The sequence below is a fragment of the Python bivittatus genome, unplaced genomic scaffold, assembly GCF_059951505.1.
Source record: "Python bivittatus isolate LINGU-HERP-01145 unplaced genomic scaffold, Pbiv_v1 ctg000020_np1212, whole genome shotgun sequence".
NCBI lineage: Eukaryota > Metazoa > Chordata > Lepidosauria > Squamata > Pythonidae > Python > Python bivittatus.
Genome location: NW_028277030.1, coordinates 49,936,365 through 49,958,125, shown reverse-complemented (window position 1 = coordinate 49,958,125; position 21,761 = coordinate 49,936,365). Strand labels below are relative to the sequence as shown.

General features: G+C 38.6%; 1 protein-coding gene across 1 annotated transcript in view; it reads left to right on the top strand.

Moving 5' to 3' along the window:
* The window catches only part of MDN1 (midasin AAA ATPase 1), a 128,022-nt gene that overhangs the window by 3,993 nt on the left and 102,268 nt on the right, over positions 1–21,761 (top strand). Inside the window, exons 2-19 of the mRNA XM_007421800.3 lie at positions 1,689–1,915; positions 3,789–4,013; positions 5,040–5,147; positions 5,267–5,459; positions 8,263–8,478; positions 9,101–9,232; positions 9,968–10,071; positions 10,883–10,997; positions 11,242–11,429; positions 11,724–11,805; positions 12,254–12,349; positions 12,757–12,869; positions 13,743–13,891; positions 13,978–14,038; positions 14,490–14,701; positions 15,889–15,992; positions 17,785–17,929; positions 19,287–19,383. Of these exons, the coding sequence (XP_007421862.2) occupies positions 1,689–1,915; positions 3,789–4,013; positions 5,040–5,147; positions 5,267–5,459; positions 8,263–8,478; positions 9,101–9,232; positions 9,968–10,071; positions 10,883–10,997; positions 11,242–11,429; positions 11,724–11,805; positions 12,254–12,349; positions 12,757–12,869; positions 13,743–13,891; positions 13,978–14,038; positions 14,490–14,701; positions 15,889–15,992; positions 17,785–17,929; positions 19,287–19,383 (2,567 nt within the window). The remainder of the gene's footprint in view (positions 1–1,688; positions 1,916–3,788; positions 4,014–5,039; positions 5,148–5,266; positions 5,460–8,262; positions 8,479–9,100; positions 9,233–9,967; positions 10,072–10,882; positions 10,998–11,241; positions 11,430–11,723; positions 11,806–12,253; positions 12,350–12,756; positions 12,870–13,742; positions 13,892–13,977; positions 14,039–14,489; positions 14,702–15,888; positions 15,993–17,784; positions 17,930–19,286; positions 19,384–21,761) is intronic.

Genomic DNA, 21,761 nt, shown 5'->3' with positions numbered 1-21,761 from the left:
TTTATAGGTAACAACCAGCACCTTGAATTGCACCTGGAAACAAACATTATCTCAGAAATAATGAATGGGATCACAGATCCATTTTCTGTTTAAGCTGATTCTAGAACTAATATGTTGTATAATACAGGTAGTCCCTGGGTTAAGAACACTGGTTTACAGGCAAACCATAGTTAAGAACAGAGCCTATTGTAGCAAAATTCGAGTTAAATACACAATGGTTTGAGTTAATTACACAATACTACTTATACAGTATTATACAATAATACTGTCTGACTTACATACAAATTTGACTTAAAGACAGACCTTGGGAACTCAACTTGTTCTTAAACTGGGGACTACCTGTAATCATGGCTGTTAACAATATATTAATTTCATGGTACCTTTGTTGCATTTGCCCAATCCCTTTTTTGAAGTCATCCACATTGGTGACCATTACTACAAATGTATGGTAAAAATAGTGAATTTGAAATATGCTTAACTTAGAAATGCCAGTTGTAAGGTAATTCTTTATGTTTACATTCCTGTAGTAAAAGAGCTGTCCATGTACAGTATTATCCTCTATATTTACTTTAACCAATTACTAATCCATGGGGAGAACTCTCTTCTTCCCTGGTGGCTGCTAATTTTGCTCAGTTGTTTTTGGTAAAAAAAACATTTGAAAATCTTCTAGCAGATAGAAATACCAATATGCAGTATCTCTCCAAATGTCTTCAGCATCTCATTTTTCCTGTTGCTTCTTTGTCTTATAGGCTGTATATGTATGCTTGTAGCTTGGTTCTCATTTAGGCAGCCAGCAACATTTTTGTCTTTTTCCCTGTAGTGATGATTTAACTTGATCCAGAAGCTTCTCAGCTCTTTGCTTTTTCCCCATGTGTCCCCTGACTTCTGTGTTTCAGATTTCTGTGATATTTTTAACATAGATAAATGTATGTTTAAGACAAAGTGAGTTATGACATAATAAAAACTGGAGACCTGAATGCATGTATGATGGCTTCAAGCAAATGTAGACAGAGTTCACTCATTGTGTTAAACCACATTTTTTATTACAGGTAGTCCCCAGGTTAAGAACACCCAGGTTACAGATAACCCATAGTTAAGAATGGAGCATATTGTTGCAAAATTTGAGTTAAATACACAATAATTTGAGTTAAATACACAGCGGTTCAAGTTCATTACACAATACTACTTATACAGTATTATACAATAATACTGTTCTGGCTTACATACAAATTCAACTTAAGGACAGACCTTGGGAATGGAACTTGTTCTTAAACTGGGGACTACCTGTATTGTGGTGGTGATGGTATAGCATGTTGTGCAAATCTAGCTGTTGTGGCTTATAAATTATGGATTATGGTTTAGTGAGTGTTGTGAACCCAGACAATTGTGATTTATTTTGCAAACCATGGCTTATTATGTTGTATGAGCCCCTACTATAATATCTGCCCTATTATTGTAAAAATGTCTGCTATTCATTTTAGTAAGGCTTGAAGGAAGATCCCATTGCTATAATGAATATTTTACTTACACAGTTTGTAAAATGCCCATCTTTCTCACTCTTACTTTCTTGATTTTTCTCCAGCCTCCTACTCTCAGCTCTGATCTCACTTTGTGGAAGACTTGAAAGGGTACTGGAATAAGGGATAGGGGAGACATCTTGTTTTTATTGGACATCTCTTTGTTTTCAGATCTGGAGTCATCAGGACCGTCAGTGTATTCTCACTGCCTTAGCACAGTTATTATTGGATAAAGAATGCACACTTCTGATTGGCCGTCAGCTTCGTCCAATCTTGCTGGATTTATTGGAGAGAAATGCAGAAACAATTAAATCTAGTGGCCAGATCAACCATGATCTTCATGAGAGACTCTGTGTGGCAATGAGCAAACTTATTGGTGATCATCCAGATGTAATGCCGTAAGTGATGATAATATGCGTACTTATTTTTTTAATATAGTAGATATTTGGATGGAGAGTAACAGTGGGTTCACACAATTACCCAGGAGAAAAATTTTATGTGTGTTGGGCTCTGATTGGGCTTAGCAATTATTGTACTTAATATATAGCCTTCATATTGGGCTTACATGTGTACAGCCATGTGGATAAATAATTAGATTCCCTTGAACCTGTTTGGGTATCTGCTTAGCATTCTACATTTTTTTCAGATGCTTGAAGCATGTATGGATTAGTATATTATGCTAAAAAAACTGAGCTGTTTTCTTAGGTTCTATTCTATGCTAGACCGTTGTTTTTAAAATTTTTATTTGAACAATATTTTTATCCCACTCCAGTCTTAACAGACTCTGGTCAGAGAACAAAAAGGTAAGACAGTAGAAAGAAAGAATAAATAACAAATCCCTACAGTTAAGAGTCCAGGAGGACCCCCAAGTCACAACTATCTTCTTTGCATGACGCATGACCACATTCAGAGTAATTACTGTGGCCACTGTTAATTGGATTTCTGAGATATTTGTTGACGAACAGCAGCTCTGCCTTAAAGGATTTCATCTGAGTTCAGTTTGCCTCATCTAGATCCTCACAACTTCCAGATACTGGTTCAGGACTTCATGTTTGGCTACTACATTGGAAAAATCTGTAATGGTGTTTGCAGCTTTTGCTGATCTATGTAAAGGTGGCTTTGTCTCAGTTGATTGTGATAGATGATTATTTGTGAATTAAACTTGACAGTATGAGTATAGAATCTGGTCTCTTGACTTGAATTGAAAAACGTCATGTTTATACTGGTTCCTTACCAGATAGCATTCATATAAAAAGGTGTCTGCTGGCACTAGTTCTCTTAAAGTGTATGATATGGTGCCCTTGTCTTTTACAGTAAAAAGGTTGAAATGAAATTTTAAAATTTATCAAAACATTTGTCTCAGGAAAAGTGCTACAGCAGTTGTAGAAATCCTCCAAAATTCTAGCTATTGGAAAATGGTCCCTCTTTTCCTAAGAATAAAATGCTAAATTATAATGATCTTACACATATTAAATTGTTTCGGCACTGTTTTTCCAGAAGATTTGCATGGAAGGAATGTAAGAGTTCTACTAAGATTTTTTTTTTAAACTAAACCTGAAACTTTGATAAGGATCAGTAAGTTGTCCCACTGATCAAGCATTTTGCATCTAAGCTAGTTTCAATTTTATTGCATTGAGTTGAGATGTGGGCTGTGAATTTTAGATTTAAAAAACCAGAGGTATTTTACAAAACAAATTGCTTATGCTCATGATTTTCTTAGGGACTCCATATAATTGAGAAGAGTTGGTCATTTAACAACCAGCTCTTCTCAATTAGACGTATTTGTGGTGCTGAGCACTCAGGAGCACCTTTTTGGAACTGAATCTGAAGTGTTACATAGTCGTAATGATTATGTACACCTCTATTCTGTCCTTTATTGAAAAAAATGGAAATGAATGGTGTTCTCTCTAGATAAAGCTCAGCTCCACTCTATAACTGGATCTGTATCTGAGGCATTCATACTTTTGTTTTGATTCCACATACAAACTTGAACATAGCTTTTCTTCTAGCATGTGTAAGTTGGCTTTAATTTCTGAAAAAGCAAGGTTTTAGCAATTTCATTAATGATGTATGTTTCTCCTATTTAATGTAAAGTCTGCTGAAATGTCCTTTTTCAGCTTTTAGTTGAAATTGTTTTCCAAATTCAACAGATATTAGCATGATATATGTGTTATTTATAGCAGAAGCTTTCATGGGCTCGGAATGAGTTGAGATTTGTTCATCATTTTTGCTGTGGTTGTACATTATTCTCTGTACTATTGTTTTGTGCAGATTTGCTTTGAAATACTTTAAGGACACTTCACCAGTGTTTCAGCGACTTTTCCTGGAGAGCTCGGATACAAGCTTAGTTCGATATGGGCGGCGCAGAATGAAGTTAAGGGATCTCATGGAGGCAGCCTACAAATTCCTCCAAAAGGATCAGTCTGTATTCAGAGAGTTGTGGAACTGGAGTGTTTGTGTCCCTTTATTGAAGAGTCATGATACTTTAGTTCGATGGTAACTTTAATTTTCTTACATTTATATAGCTCATTTAATGAATAGGGAAGGCCTTACAGTCATTTTTTACCTTTATTCCATGAAGTGAATAATTCATGAGTTGGATTTTAAAACAGACAAGATTATTACCTGACCATATAAGATCTTCTAAATTGACAGGCAGAGGAACATTCTGACAAGCTATTCAGGGTAACTTTATGTAGCCTAGATTGTAAGCAAATGGACTGTCGGAAGTGTTTTCATTAGCCCCCCAGAAAATGAAAGTTACATCTGATGTGCAGAGAGATTCGTTCTATCTTGCATTTATCATTTAGAGTGCTGTGTGTGATAGCTTAATGACCATGTGTTTATGGACAAGTATGTGTCATGAAAATTGCTACATGAGCCCATGTAGCAAATAACTACTTAAGGAATATTCACAGCAACAGGTGCATTGTATGTTTATTGACATATGAAAGTGCTCTTATAGAAATCTTACCAGACTCTCAAAATCCCCAGGGTAGATGAGTTTTGCTTAAAAGAAATTTTAGTAATGAGTAATGCTTTCTCTTTACTTCTGTTGGAAAATGGATCTAACGTCATACATTAAACATTTATCTTTGATTGCCTTGAATACTCATTTTAATAAGTGATCTCTCTAGAAAATCAGATCATTGTCAAAGTAATGATGAAAAGTGGCCAGGCCGCTAAGTCTGATGTTTTGATTTTTATGGGATTTGTTTCTTTTCCCGTAAAGTTCTTCCCATTACATTAATTCTTTCTCTGTCAGCAATATTCTTCCTGTCTTTCTCTTTTTTTCTCTCCTCTGATAAATGTTAGCATTTTTAAAAATGATGGTAACATGACTGATACTATCTACGTTTTATGAGCAACTTATAACTGATTTCATAAAACCAGTGATATAGATTAGAGATATCAATCTAAATGGCTGTATAGGGTAGGATAGCCATTTTTCATCTCTGTCTGGAAGAAAATATGTTTAGTAATCAAATATAAAATATTACCTGAGCAATTGTTCCTACTTAGGTATGCTGCCAGCTGTCTTGCTTTGGTTACCTGCATGAATGATGAGCATCGATTGTCTTTCCTGAAGAAGACCTTTAATCCAGAAGAGTTAATACATTTTAGGCTTAAGTAAGTCTTTACTCTACTTTTCTTCTATTTGTTCTTCTTTGGTGGTGTGCGTTTCTTAAATGCTTTACATAGTTTAGTAGATCTGTCTGCTGTAGTAAATGTAACTGCAATTTTGATAGGCTTGTGGAAGAGTCCCGGATGCAGAACATTGAGCAGGCCCTAGTTCTGGCCAATCCAAACCAAATCTTCTGGAACAAAGGGGAGAAGCTACGGTACACTCAGGGAGAGCTAGTTGCTGCTGACCTTTGTACAAAGGTGGTAGCAGTGTGTGGAGTTGTCTTACCTAGACAACAGTTTGGACCCAGAGAAAATGTAAGTAAAACATTGATACCTATTATGGCTTGAATGAGAGAATTTAAGGGCTTGTGTTTTTCAGTTCTTTACAACCTATTGACCATCTGGATACTGCTTTGGACAAGCTACAGCACCTGTTGTGCAGGTTGGTCCTGGAGCAGCCAAGGATGTTTAAAAGTTTGTGAATACCTTTAATATTTCTGCATAAATATTACCTAAAACATGATCTGTTCTCCACACAAGTTCTAAAACTAGATAAAGAGAACCCAATTAAACAAATGAATCAAAACATTATACTTGTTCATATTCACTGAGGGAAATGATCCAAAGCTACATAATTGTGTGTGGCAAAAGTATGTGAACCTCTAGGATGATCGGTTCCTTTGAAGGGGAAATTAGAGTCAGGTGTTTCAATCAATGGGATGATAATCAGGTGTGAGTGTGGGAGGTCCTGCCTTATTACAATTCTGGATATTCACTATCAAAGTCTGATCTTCACAACATAGGGATGTAGAAGTATGTCATGGCTTGAGCAGAGGAGATTTCTGAGGACCTCCGAAAAACAGTTGTTGATGCTCACCATGCTGGAAAAGATTACAAAACTATTTCCAAAGAATTTGGACTCCACCAGTCTACTGTCAGGTAGATTGTGTACAAATGGAGGCAATTCAACAATATTGTTACCCTCCCCAGAAGTGGTCAACCAACCAAGATCACACCAAGGTGATGTAATATTCTGGGAGGTCTCAAAGAAGCCCAGGGTAATGTCTAAGAAACTAAAGCCCTCTCTTGCACTGGTGAATATCAGTATTCATGGAACCACCATCAGTAGAATACTGAACAACAATGGTGTGCATGGCAGGGTTGCAAGGAGCAAGCCATTATTCTCCAAAAAGAACATTGCTACCTATCCACAGTTTGTAAAGGACCATCTTTTAAGCCAGAAGACTGTTAGAAGAATGTTCTGTGGATGGATGAGACCAAAATAGAACTTTTGCGCTTGAATGAAAAGTGTGATGTTTGGTGAAAGGCGAACACTGCATTCCAGCATAAAAACCTTATCCCATCTGTGAAACACAGTGGTGGAAATATCATGGTTTGGGCCTGCTTTGCTGCTTCTGCACCAGGATGGCTTGCCATCATCGATGGAGCAATGAATTCGGAATGTACCTGTAAATTCTACAGGAAAATGTCAGGCTATCTGTCCGTGAACTAAAGCTCAAAAGAAAGTGGATCATGCAGCAAGACAACATGCCAAAGCACACGAGTCGTACAACTAAAGAATGGTTTAAGCAGAAGAAAGTGAAGTTTTGGAATGGTCAAGTCAAAGTCCTGACCTTAAGTCTATAGAAATATTGTGGAAGGACCTGAAGGGGACAGTTAATGTGAGGAAGTCCACCAACTTCCCTTTGAAGCTGTTTTGTAAGGGGGAATGGGCTAAAATGCCTCCAAACTGATGTGCAGGACTGATCAACAGTTATCAAAAATGTTTAGTTGCAGTTACTGCTGCCTGAGAGGGGCACACCAATTACTGAAAGCAAAGGTTCACATATTTTTGCCACATGCAAATATGTAGCTTTGGATCATTTTCTTCAATAAATAAATGAAGAAATATAATGTTTTTGACTAATTTGTTTAATGGAGTTCTCTTTTAGGACTTGTGTGGAGTCCAAATTTCACTAATTTGTTTAATGGGGTTCTAGTTTTAGGGCTTGTGTAGAGAACAGATGTGCAAGGGGGAGGAATGGGTCAAACCCCGAAGAGATTGCCTACAAAAATTGCTTGGTTTTTTTTTCTCCCCCCCCCCCCCAATAGAGCAGAGGGATTGGAGAGGAAGGGATTACAAGAGAGCAAATAAGCACGCAATGGGGAATACATTGGACTGTTTGTGTAGTGCACTCGTGGCTGCCAGCACCAGTGCATTGCTTTCTGTGTATGTTCCCCATTGTGTGCCTGCTTACTCTCCTGTAATCCATTCCTCTCCAATGAATGTAAATACCAACATTTATTCCCTTCTTGTTAATTATCCTGGCACAGGGGTGAGCATTCCAAAGGGTGGGGGAGTGGTAAAAAGGAGACCACAGTCACAACCACATGATTTCCCACCTAGCAACTACTTCACTTAGCAACGGAGTTGTCAGTCCCAATGGTGGTCAGTAAACAAGGACTACCTGTAGAGTTACAGAATGATTGAAGAAGTTGGTAACTTTTTCACAGATTCATTGTTACAACTATATCAGTCATGGGAAGATCTTGTGAGAAACATACACACTGGATGCATTTGTATGTAATACTAACCTTAGATTAACTTTAATTGTGGTTAAGAGGTCTGTATTGTGTTCCTCAAATGGCACAGCCAATGACTGCTGGTAACAACTTACAGGTCCTTTCACTGCCCACTTCCTGGATCAGAGGGAGGACTTTAAAATTAGATACTGAAAGCTAAAGCTGAGCTTAACATTAAGCACATTATAATTTTTCAACAGTTTAGTTACTATGGAGATGGGGGAGGGGAGAGGGCTTGAACTGAATTTTGTTTAAAAAAAAGATTTTCTGGTTTTTCTTTGTAGAGAATGATAGCTGAGAAAGGCAAATAGTGGATTCAGGAGAAGCTTTATATGACAAAAGGGAAGTGTCGACTCTTCTTTCCCCCATATTGGCATCTTGATTTGGAGCTCTCTGCTCCAACTGGCTCCAATTTTATGTTTCGTTCAGTTCAGCCCTGAGATACTTAAGAAATGATTAGTAACTTGTATGTTACTTTATACCTTGTTCCTCTTAAATTTAATACTAGCTGAAAACATTGTCTTCTCTGTTGCAGCAAGAAACCATCTTGAACCATTTTGTGCTGGTGAATTCTGTCTGCGCAGATCTCCAGAATCTTGCCATGGCTGTTTCTTCCCAAAAGGCAGTGCTCCTTGAAGGGCCAGTAGGTTGTGGCAAAACGTCTCTAGTTGAATTCTTGGCAGCACTTACAGGAAGGACGAAGCCGCCTCATATTCTGAAAGTCCAGCTAGGAGATCAAACTGACAGTAAGGTAAATGGAAACATATTTCAGCCATTTTAGGAAATTATCACTTAATGTTTATATTTTTAAAAGAGATTAAAAAGCCAATTGGATCACACGCTATCTCAGTTGATCTTTTGTTGTGGAAGCCATACTGATCTGAAGTGAGTAAACTTACTACTGAACTTCTGGATTGCTGTACGTTCATTTTGGCGCTCTGTAATTTACTGAGAGGAATGAAGCATCAAAATACAAATAACTGACTTCAGCTAAAATTTCACATCCTGGAAGCCACAGTCATCGGGTGGGGGGGGGGCAAGAAAGGGCAAATGACACATTTGTGACAACTTCATCATGCAAACACATCTCAGATACTTGTGTCAGGCACTGGGATGCAGATACAGAATGGCACATTTGAATAATGAGGTCATTGTGTGCATTTCATTTCGGTGACATTGTGGTTCGCTGTGGTTGCTGCTGTTGGGGAGCTTTTTAAAAAAAATACTTTTCTAACAAAATATTCAAATGCTATGTCTTAACTATATTCATAAGAAAAAAACAACAGAAATTTGTTGTGGTTCAGAAGCTTTCACATCTTTAAATGAAAAAGCAGAATGATGCAAACATTTTATCTCTGTTTTTTTTTTAATAGACTTTGCTGGGCATGTATCGTTGTACAGATATACCAGGAGAGTTTGTGTGGCAACCGGGGACCTTGACTCAAGCAGTTAGCAGAGGGCACTGGATACTTTTAGAAGATATTGATTATGCTGCCCTTGATGTGGTATGTTTTTTGTGCTTTGTAGAAGTACTGTGTGAATGCTTGGAATGAGAATCATGCTTAAGTTCTCTTAAAGACTTATTTCATGGAAACTAGCAATTCATTCCTCCAGATAGTACTCTAGATTATTTATTTTTAATTTGCCCCTGTGGTTTTCACTTTGAGGGATGAGTTGTAGATCTTTGGGTTTACAACTCAGTGCTGAATGTGTCATACAATAACATACAACTATGTTCAAATCAGAATGAAATAGTTTCCCCCCCTCATCCCCACCTCTAAGTATATAAATAGAATGTCTCACCCTTGCTTTGTTATCCAGTGCCCTGGAAGTTACTCTACCTATAATAAGTTAAAGCATTTGCTGTTGCCTGTCTGGGAAGTGTCCTTCTAAAAATGTGTTATCTTAGTTGCATGTGTTTCAAGACAGGGAAAAATGGATGTCCAGCTATTATTATCTCTCCCATGAGATGACTCATGTTGCAAAGCTGACAGTCCAGTGTGTTTGCAGCAAAATAGGATCAATACAGCTGCTTGAACTAGTGAGCAGATGGGTGGAATCAGGCTACCTTGATGACTGAGATATACTGGGGTTGGATTCTGGAGGATCTGATTTTTAGGAACTTCTTTGAGGAGCAGCTATGGGAAAAGAGAGGAAATTCCTGTAACACGAATGAAATTGCTAGTTTAGATATTGCCCAGTGCAAGTTTTTACTTTTTTCTCTTTTTTCTGTTCCTTAGGTCTCTGTGTTGATTCCTCTTCTGGAAAATGGAGAGTTATTGATTCCTGGACGCAATGACTGTATAAAAGTAGCCCCTGGATTCCATCTTTTTGCTACTAGAAGGTAGACAACGTAGTCTGCAAAGAAAGGGTTTAATGATGACTTTAAAATGGTTTCATAGAGACAGAGGGGTTTTTTTGGGGGGGGGAGGGAGTACTTATAATTCTGTGCATATCTAAGTATACCTAAAAACATCATCCTTGAATCGAAGATACTATTTATAAAAATATGAGTATATACTGGAAATTTAGGAGCAGTAGCTGAATTCATACAGTAGTGGTTTATAGTGTTGTAGGAATCCAGCCATCCAGCCATATTCTTTCCAGATTATCATAGCTTGTTATTAATATTAGATTAATTAATTAATTAATTAATTAATTTAGAGACTTAGCATAATGAGCAAATGAAAACCTGGAAATTAATAATGGTGCATTCAAACATTTTGTTATTGCTATCATTTGGGATTTTGATTTCTTTAGTTTTTGTGCTGCAGTGAAAAACCCTTTAGAAATCTTCCTAAGGCTTGACATTATTAAGCTTGTTCTGTTCTAAACACTGGGCTGCATCCAACATAATACAATTATACTTGGACAATAGAAGTTACCTTCCCTAGATCTGTTCAACTAGTGGTATCCATACAGTATGAATGACAGGTAGGCACGACTGTATACTACCCTATAACATTTTTGGCAGAAATACCTGTGTCACTTCAGATGTTGCTGAAATGCAACACCCAGCAGCCTGTTGAACATGACCAATGGAAATGTATTCCATGACTTATATTTGAGCAATATCAGGAGGGCTGCAGGTTCTCCACATCTGAAATCTGATGCTTCAAGAATCTAAACACTAATTTGTGGCTTTATTAATGTAGAGTCTTCAGTTATGGCAGCGGTTGGTATAGGCAGCAAAACAGCCATGCTGCTCTTTTGGACAAGTACTGGACAAAAATTCAGCTCAACAACTTGCCTAAGACTGAGCTGAAAGAGGTAAGTAAGGATAGGGAACAAAACTCCATGTACTGATAGCAAAATTATTTCAGGATGTTTTCTTTTAGAATTTGTAATTTAATTATAAAATTAAATTTAAAAAGAAAAAAGAGTATTCAATTATGTTAATTCCTACTGAAACCTGTAGAATATAACTTTATGCCATGTTCAAGATAGTAATTAATTTGGATGAAGCTGAATATAGCTGTCAAAACATTAAAAGTTGCTTATGTTCTTCCTTCAGATTCTTCAGAGAAGTTACCCTAAACTTGCCATTGTAACAGATTGTCTGTTGGATATCTACATTGAACTTACCGGTGATAAACATTTGTCTGAAAACCAGGTTGTGGGTGATGAGAACATAATGGAAGATGCATCCTGCTTGACTGAAAATAAAAAGCCAAGTTTGGAGGGTAGAGAGTTATCTCTAAGGTATTAAAATATGTAATTAAGCTGATGAATATTTTAGTTTGGGGGAGACAAATTATTCTCAGACAACTGTTATCTAGTGTTTTAGAGGTTATATGTGCTGGCCTTAATTGAAGTTCCTACTGAGAAGGCATTAATTGAATGAAAATGTGGTGAGTGGGTGCTTTTTGAAAATGCCAACACCATCTAGGTACCTAATGAAGTGAGAAGGAAGCTGTAGTTGTCTGCAGATAAAGGAAAATCATCACTTTGGAACTATATTCATATCATCTTTTCTTTTTTCTTTTTCTTTTCCAGGGATTTACTCAATTGGTGCAACAGAATTGCATTCAACTTTAATAGTTCTTCTTCCTCTACTGCACTGAACATTTTTCGTGAGGTCTGAACTAAACTGTTCTTGTTTTTAAAAGGTGGTGGGGTTTTTAAAAATACTTTCTATAACATATAAATTCAAGTTGTGGTTAGATAATGGATGCAGGATTAATAAGTTTGAGTGTTTAATAAATTTAGTAAATCAATTAGAAGTGTCACTAAGATTATGTGGATCATTGTGTGGATTATAGTTAGGGCGATTTAATGTGGATTCCTACACTGCAGATTGGATTTGGGATTTAAATGGCCTCTTCCAAGTGTATGATTCTTTGAGGCATTCCTGTTTCCATATATGAAGAATGGAAATGTCCGAATAAGACCACTCACTTCTTTCCATCACAAGAATATATGAGTGATATGTTGCTAGAAAGTTAACTGCTCTTTGACTACAGTTGGCTTCTTGGGAGATAATAGATTCTTAACTGGAAATATTTTTTTACCTTTTCTATTGACAGGCATTAGACTGTTTCACAGCTATGCTATCAAAACAAGCCAATAGACTGAAAATGGCCAAAATCATTGGAAGCAAACTGAACATTTCCAAGCATAAGGTACCTTTACTAATCGTCTGTTTCTGTGCAAGTGCTTCTCTCAATGGAAAATGACTTAAAATTGGTGTGCAGCTAGTTGTGTACTTTCAGGGAAGACTCTTCAAATGGGTTCTTGCAACATAGTAGACCCTAAAAGAAACAATGACAGCTGGGTTCACACATCACTTTTAAGCTCAAATCAAACTAACCCAGGATGGCTCAGTCCAATATGCAAATCCACCTTGAGAGTAATTGGAAAAGCAGTTGATAACCGGAAGCTTAGGGGAAATGGAGAAACTCGTTGGTTAGCTTCTTCCCAGGCAGCAAAGTCACTTTGGTGTACTGAAACAGCTCACTGTTCATGGGAATACTGTACGTGAGTTGGTCTTCAATAAATAAAGGTGGACCTGGATGTTCCTTTTCCATAGGTAGAATACTACTGTCAACTTCATAAGCCGGAAATTGTAATAGGAGAGCAAGATGTCTCCGTGGGAAGAGTTCAGCTCATTAAGAAGCAGGCGCAAACACTACTTATGCAACGGTATTGGTAGTTTTGGAGACATTCTTCTAAACTCTGGATCAGATTGCATGTTACTTTAATTATGTAGCCTGTGGCACTGGTGTTTTTAAAACCCCTGCATGGGCCTGAAGTCAAGCTTGACTCCTAGTGATTTGAGTGACACACTGATGTTGTTTTCTTGGCAGCCATAACAAAGTGATTTGCTGTCACATTTTCTGGGATTTTTTTTTTACTTTCCAATTTAGCTTATAGTCCTGGAATTCCATGGGAGGGTCTCTCATCCATGTACTAGCTGAGCCAGCTTTTGCATATCTTCTGAGCCGAGATAAGATGAGCCATGTGCTTCCATTGGCTGAGCTTTTGATCTTTCCCACCTGAGCTTCTTTCCTTTTGAAACCCTTCCTCATAGGCAGCAGTTTCCAAAAGGGAATGAAAAGGTGCGTTCCATTCTAGGACAGGCTTTTCTCTTTTTCCAGCTGCTGTGAAGGTTTTCAGGGAAGAGTTCAAAAGAGGCCAATGATCCCACAGATCCCCTCTGCTGACAGCGTTACCTCACAGTCTGTCCTCAAGTGCTGGGGCAAAAAAAAAAAAGAAGTGTGGCTTTCGTCCCCTCTCCCAAAAGTTGCTCATTCTTCCTTTTGATTAAAGAAATGCAAGAAAGAGAATTTAGTGGTACTTATTCCCCTGATGTGTAATGTAACAATCCTCTTTTTTTCCCTGTGTATTTGTAGCAGAGAGCAGAGTGCTTATAATTTAAAAAAAACCCATGGCAGTGGCCTTCTGTTATTTTTACTTTGTTTCCGTGAGGTGTGAGAGGGGTCTGTTTAGGGGATTCGTGAATAGAAGACTTGGAGGTGCGGAGGTATAATATTCTGCCTTTTCATCTCTTGGCAGGAAAAAGCAAAGCTTTGCACCCACACGCCCCTCTTCGGTGTTGATCGAGCAGCTTGCTATGTGTGCGGACAAAGGAGAGCCTGTGCTACTAGTGGGTGAAACGGGAGCAGGAAAGACTTCTGCCGTTCAATACTTGGCCCAAATTACAGGTAAAGTGTAGTACTGAGACTTTAACCAGGATAGAGGTGGTAGCTCAGGAACCCATTCAGCATCTTCTGTGTCCTTTTGTTTTAAGGACACCGTTTGAAAGTTATCAACATGAACCAGCAGAGCGATACTGCAGATCTTCTAGGGGGGTGAGTGGATTAGTCAATTTAAAAAAAACACAACAATTTCCTCCTTCCTAGCCAAACAGCATTGGCAACATAGAAACATGCATTTTGTTCCTTGGAATGAGATGCAGTCTTTTTCTTAAAGCCCCAAGTCAATAGGAAATTAGGCTACAGTCAGCAAGACGGGGAAGAAAGAGAGCCTATTTGATGGGTGGGGGTGGCTTTGAATAAACATTTAAAACTTTTAACATAATATTGTTTGCTGTTTATTAGACAGATACTAGAAAGGAGAAAGAGGGGGATGTTCCACACAGAGGGTTGATGGGGAGGGGAGGGGCGGCAAAATTATAGGGAAAATACAAAAGCATTTCTTATAGAGGGAAACTTTGACGAAACATATCTTGCTTCATGTTCCAGCTCAGCTTTGCTTGCGTCATCAGTCTTGTGAGGCTGCTTTGTTTTGTATTCTTTACAGATACAAGCCAGTGGATAACAAGCTGATTTGGCTGCCCTTGAGAGAGTCCTTTGAGGAGCTTTTTGCACAGACATTTTCAAGAAAGCAAAACCAGACTTTTCTAGGGCATATCCAGACATGTTACCGACAGAAGCATTGGCATAATCTTCTCAAACTGATGCAGCATGTTTATAAATCTGCTATTAATAAGGAAGCTAAAGAAAATGCATCTGGTAAGATTTCTGTGAGCTGTAAGGTGCCTCGGACGTGCCTTTGAACGTGTTTCCTTTTTAGATTGGATGGGAAAGATTTGGGATTCCTATGTATAGTGCCTGGAGTAATTTTACGAACGGTTTCATCTTGGTGGTAGAAAAGTATTAAAAGGTATTCTCATATACCTGTCTTCAAGGAAATAAATAAGGGCAGCAGGTGAAATAATCCAAGCTTCATCCCATGTAAGCTTGACAACATTTTACAAGAGAAGTGGAAGAAGGAAGGAGAAAAATACTTTAAGATGAAAAATGGGAAAAGAAAAGGCAGAAGAAAATGCTCCCTCAGTAATTAGCTTTAAGAGGATGTATCAGTGATGCATTTAGTTAAAATAATAATATAATGATGATGATGATGATGATGATGATGATGATGATGATGATGATGATGTTTATTATTAAACTTGTATGCTGTCTAACTCTCAAATGACTCTGAGTGGCTCACAGCAATCAAAGAAATTACAATAAAATCAATAAAAGAAGATAAAGGTGCAGCAGAGATGGAATGGAGCGAGGGGTCTCCCTCTCCCTCCTCAAAGGCCTGGATGAAGAGCCAGGTCTTCACGGCTCTTCTAAACAACAGCAGGGTGGGGGCCATTTGGCTCTTGGTGGGACCCTCATTCTAGAGGGCAGGCGCTGCTACAGAGAAGATGCACTTCTCGGGTCCCAAGAGATGACATTGTTTAATCGAAGGATTCTGGAGCATACCAGCCATGCAGGATCGAATCAGTTGGGCAGATAGACACAAAGCAAAATGTTATGACTGTGCTTTTTTCTTAATAAAGGAAGGTCAGGTAAATAAATTAGAAAGACACACAAATTATTGTAGTTTTCTGCTTTTTACCAATTTCTTGGATAAGTGCTACAACAAAATAATTTAACAAAGCACACACTATACAAAATATCCTGATCCTGCTAGTGGATTTTATAACATAAAAACGCACTTTTAAAAATAGCTTTATGGCTAATCAAATTTTTAATTATTGTTTGAAGTATTCCATAGTTCCATTCAATGCCTCATTTGTAAAGCCTCCTTCTATGGGGGCTTCAATTTAAATTCAGATATGTCTTGAACTATACTGAATTACAACGATGGTTTATAAGCTTTTATATTACACTCTTGGTTTTAATGAAGAAATTTGTCATTGTAGGCTTGCCATTGAAGGAAAAATGGGAAGAATTTGGTATCCGATTGGATCATGCTCAGCAGCAGATGAAGATGACAGAAAGTGCACTGGTCTTTGCATTTGTAGAGGTAATATTGTTGCCATCTTTTAAAAATAATGGCTGCAGAATATTTTATTGCAGGTATTGATGCCACCTTATGAAATCATACTACACCCACATGAGTTTAATGAAACAGTATATAAACCTTTGAAGGCTGGGGGAGTACATATAGCCTCCCAACAAAATTTAAATTTGAAATAAACTTGTAGATAAAGATGCATTCAAAAACATCTTCTGTATCAATTACAGGTAGTCCTCACTTAACAACCATTTGTTTAGTGACCATTCAAAGTTACAACGGTGCTCAACAAAGGGACTTACGACCAGTCCTTGCACTTACAACCATCACAGCACCCATGTAGTCACGTGATCATGATCCAGGCACTTGGCAAACAGCTTGTACTTATAATGGTTGCAGTTTCCCAGAGTCACATCATTGCCATTTGTGACCTCCCTAGCTGGCTTCTGGCAAGCAAGATCAATGGGAAACTGCATGATTCACTTAACGACTGTGTGACTCGCTTAATGGCTGTGGTGATTTGCTTAACGACTGCCGCAAAAAAGGTAATAAAATTGGATGCGACTCGCTTAACAACCTCCCCACTTAATGAATTCTCTAGTCCCTATTGTGGTCATTAAGTGAGGACTACCTGTAATAATGTTTTGAGTTGTCATCAGAGTTGCACCCAAGGCTGTAGGAGGCTGGGAAAAAAGGTGGTGCAGCCCTCTGAAAATTCTTCCCTCTGGTAGCAAAGGGAGTTGTATTAATAAAAAAGGAGTCCTTTAATATTAAAATACAGTTAGTCCTTGCTATCCAACCACAATAGGGACCGGAATTTAGATCGCTAAGCAATTTGGTTGTTAAGCAAATTGGAGCTGATTTTACGACCTTTTTATGATGGTTGTTAAGTGAATCACATGGTTGTTAAGTAAATCATGTGGTCATTAAGCAAATCCAACTTCCCCAATGGACGTTTTTGCTGGAATTCGCTTAACAACCACGTGATTCGCTTAACAACTGTTGTAAAAAAGGTCACAAATCACAGTCATGTGACCACAGGGGTCGTAAAACACTTTTCTCAAGGCCATCATCACTCCAGACCATTGTTAAACAAATGGTCATTATATGAGGACTATCTGTAGAACATCGGCTAAATAGGGTCCTCCTGCACCCTGTCCTTTCTGTGGCCTTCATCTCCTAAATGTCATTTTGAAACTTTTGAAGGTTACAGGAATATAGGTGGCCCTCACTCAATTACTACTTGTTCAGCCACCATTCTCACTTAACAGTGCTGAATGAGTGGTAGTAGCAAATGGTCCTTGTACTTACATCAGTCACAGCATCTGTGGTCATGTGATCACGATCCAGGTGCTCTGTGCCCAGCTCGCAATTACGACATTGCAGCATTCCATGGTCATGTGATCTCCATTTGTGACCTTCTTTGCCAGCTTCTGACAAGCAAAGTTAATGGAGAAGTGAGCAGGAGGTTGCAAATAGCAACCACGTGACATCCTAGCTTAATGACCCGCAGTGATTTGTTTACTGATGGCAACTGCAAGTGCTGGAATTTCTGTTGCTAAGTGGCACGGTCATGTGACATTATGCTTTAAAACCACGTCGCTTAGTGACAGAAATTACAGTCCCAATTACCATCGTTAAGTGAGGACTACCTGTATCTGAGAAGTTTGGTGTAGGGCCCATGGGCTCCATCAGGAGAGGAGTTCTACCCTCATCCATTATATTTCTCTTTGCTTTTCCTTCCTTCATTTTGGATGCTTAAGTGAGCTAAGCTAACTTGTTTCCCTGTTTTTGTTTTCAGGGCACCCTGGCACAAGCAGTGAAAAAAGGAGAATGGATTCTGCTAGATGAGATTAACTTAGCTACAGCAGAGACTTTAGAATGCTTAAGTGGTTTACTCGAAGGGTTGTCTGGTTCATTAGTTTTACTAGATAGAGGAGACACAGGTATTTTGTTTGTTTTACAGCAGTAAGTTTTGATGTTTGGTAACCTGTTTTTTTACAATGCTTTTTAAGGGACTGGGATGATCGTTTTAAACTCTAATTTAATATGGGTGAGGTTCTCTTGGGATTTTTGGATTTACGGTTCACAACTTGAGATAACAAGCATGTAGGTTTGGACAAGAACTTTATGTGGAAACCAGGGGAAGAAAGCTACCCATAGTTAATATGACAACTTTACATTCCTCCATTCAATATAGAAGTAAATATTTTAAGGCTGATAGGGATTAGGGACAAGTTGGATGATTTGTTCCATTTGGGCCTTGTTTATGTACATCCTATTTATATCTAATTGGCTGCTATAGCTTGAGAATGCTAGACTAGATACCCAGTTCCCCATCATTTATACAAATAAAGACTGTAATGTTCTCATTTTCAAAAAACTGCTGTGTCAGAGCAAGATTTTTATCACCCACCAAAAACTGACAGCAGATTGATTGGGGCAGGCAAGATAGAGACACATGGGGAGGCCAGCTTATTTGCAGCAGCTAGAGAGAACGAACCTTTTCTTTAGCTAGAATAGTTTAGCTTGATTGCCTTAAAGGCCTGGCAGGGTTTTGGAGCCTCAGATGTTAATATTTGTGTGTGCTGCTCACATTGTGTATTTTCAGCAGAAGGTGGAAAGGCTAAAATGTGATACCATCATCCTGCCAATAGTTGCCCTAGTGGAGATGTTCTTAGTCTTTTCAGGGGCAAGTTTTCCGAAAATGTAACCAGAAGAGCTATTCCTTTTTTCTCCTGTAGTTATAGTTTGAATCGCTACTGTCAGTACACTGAATTCTGAAATTTAGGAGAAATTTATTTTTGTTTCAGAAGTTATCTAAGAGAATTTAACTTGGCTTCAATCCTATCTGTCTACCATCAGCCTCACGGTGTCATTGTTCCTTGGAATTTTCCTTTTTTTTCCCCTATGTATATTTCAGATTCGGCTTAGAGTTGACATCACTACTTTTTCATTTATAAATTGGAAATGAATCCCACTAAATAGCTAGAGACTTGAAATGTCAATGTCTGGCCATGCTTCTTTGGAAATATAGCATAGTTGATGAGATCAGGATGCTGGTATTGTTCTTATAGGCTGTTAGATATTACAGAAACATCAACTTGAGTAGTGCAGAATAGGATAAGTGTGTAAATAAAGCAACAAAACTACGTGGAGAGTTTTAAAATGGTGGTATTATCAACCTGTTAAATACTTTTAAGTACACAATACCTGCCTGAGGCTTAATTGTTAGTAAGTTTTGCTTTGTTTTCCTGAGGAAAACTGGAACTGAAATTGGATGCCTATGCTTTTTCTTTTTAGAGCCATTGGTACGTGATCCCAATTTTCATTTATTTGCCTGTATGAACCCAGCTACTGATGTTGGAAAAAGAAATCTACCTCCAGGGATACGAAACAGGTAAAAGCAGATTAACCAGTTCTACAAAACTGAGAACTGATGCTTCCGAAGCTCCTGTTAGCAATTACTGATACTGTTTTCTGTTTGTGCACTGTTCTCAAATCCACCTTTGTTCATGAAGCAAAATGCAAATACTTTTGAATATCTCTGAAATACATCTATATTATACTATAACTGGACCACACTGGTAGCTAATTTGCAGGCAAATAGCCTTAGCAGTCCATCTCTGGAATGAGTAGATAATGATATTATACAAACTTTGGGAATTGTAGTTCACTTTGAGTTTGTTTTGAGTCATCACATTCAAAGCAAGGCTAGAACTGTATAGTGATCTCTCGGGAAATATAAAGGAAAAATGCGCTGTTGGGTATCTTCTGATAAGTCAGCATTACAAGTAAGCTGCAAAGCAGATGGATTGCTATATATGAGTGAATTTTATGCTTATTTGATCCATCGTAGGCCACACATTCTGATTTAGCGTGGCAAGTAGGAACTGTGAGAATTATGTCATTAGTGGTGGCCTGCCAAGTGCTTGTTAAGCATTACATTCCCTACTTACACTTTGATTTCCCCATTGAGTACTTAGCAGGTTTCACTTGACAATAGAATTAAATTTAAGGTTCTGGAATTGCCTCTGCAGAATTCAAGATAATTTAGCTGCAGAAGAGCTGCACGTTGCTTAATAGGATTTGTTAATGAAACTCCAGTACATTGTGTTTGTATATGTAGTCTCAGTTGGACTGGACTGCTTGTGAGGCTGCATGGGTCCCCAGCTTTTCTTCTGTGGTCCCTGTCAGCCCCCCCTCCCAAGATACACCACCTATTTTCAGCAGCAAAAATGGTATGATTTCCTGTCAGCGTTCAATGAAAAACAGAGAAGTAATGTTTTAAACTCCTTATAGGCTCAACGCAAATTTTTCAGTAAAAATTGCTGCCAAAATTGAAGGAAAACAAATCTGGATATTCTAATCCTTCCTTCTTGAATGATCCTGTTCCATTCCTATGTTGCCTCTATGGTCTTTAGCTGTAAAAACATAAATTAAAAAGAAACCAAACACTTTGAACTTTCGCAGCAATAAAAGCTGCCCATACACCATCCTAAATAATACAGTTAAGGTGAATTGTTTTTACCCAAAATAATTTGATAATTTACATTTTATCAAAGATGGATTAGGATCTTTTTCTCCACAAAACCTAACGTTCAGATAAGTGAATGTTCTCATTCTGTGAAAACATTTTTTAAATTGATTTTTTTAAAATAAATACATGCTGTCATTCTATGAAAGAATATTGTGAAATACAGGGCTTCTCAAATGTTGGCTTGACTTCCTAGATAGCTATAATCTGTTGGCACCAGTGATCATTCCTATCTTGCCAATGCCCCGGTGTTACTACAGGTATTCCTTGACTTATGACCATTCCTTCAGCAACCATTCATAGTTACAATAGTGCTGAACAAATGGTGGATACAACTGGGCCTCGGAGTTCCAGCAGTCCCAGCACCCCTGCTTTCACATGATCGCGATCTGGGCGCGATCTGGGTGCTTGACAACTGCCTCCACTTCCTACTAGTTGTAGCGCCCTGCAGTCAAGTGATTGCCAATTGCGACCTTCCCTGCCAGCTTCCCCAGAAAATCAATGGGGAAGCTGGCAGGGAAGGTTGCAAGTCGCTGAGGTAAATCTCCCCTAGCCATGCACCCTCCCCTAGCTTGCACTGTGCTGGCCACTTGTGCACTCCGTGCACCCTCCCTGACCCTCGTTGTGCCTCCCTTGCACCCTTGTGCATCTCCTCGCACCCTTCCCAACCCTCATTGCAACCTGTGCACCCTCCCCCACCCGGCAACAGCCACTTACTTGGTTGTGGGAAGCCGGCAGGAACCTGCCTCACCTAATGACCATGGGATTTGGTTAACAATAACAACTGGGACTGTAGGGATTGCTATCGCTAAGCAATGCAGTCATATGTATTGTCGAAGGCTTTCACGGCCGGAATACGATGGCTGGTGTGGGTCTTCTGGGCCGTGTGGCCGTGTTCTGGAAGTTTTGTTTCCTAATATTTCGCCAGCATCTGTGACCGGCATCTTCAGAGAGCAGGAGCACAGACAGGAGCAGTTCTCTCTGTGCCTGTCTGTGCTCCTCTCTGCTCCTGTCTGTGGTCCTGCTCTCTGAAGATGCTGGTCACAGATGCTGGCGAAACGTTAGGAAACAAAACTTCCAGAACACGGCCACACAGCCCGGAAGACCCACACCAGCCAATGCAGTCATACTTTACAACCTCTTGCTTAGCTATGGAAATTCCGGTCCCAATTCCTGACATAAGTCAAGGACTCCCTGTATGTATATATGAAGTTGTATTACAGTGGTTTTGACTGTCTCTC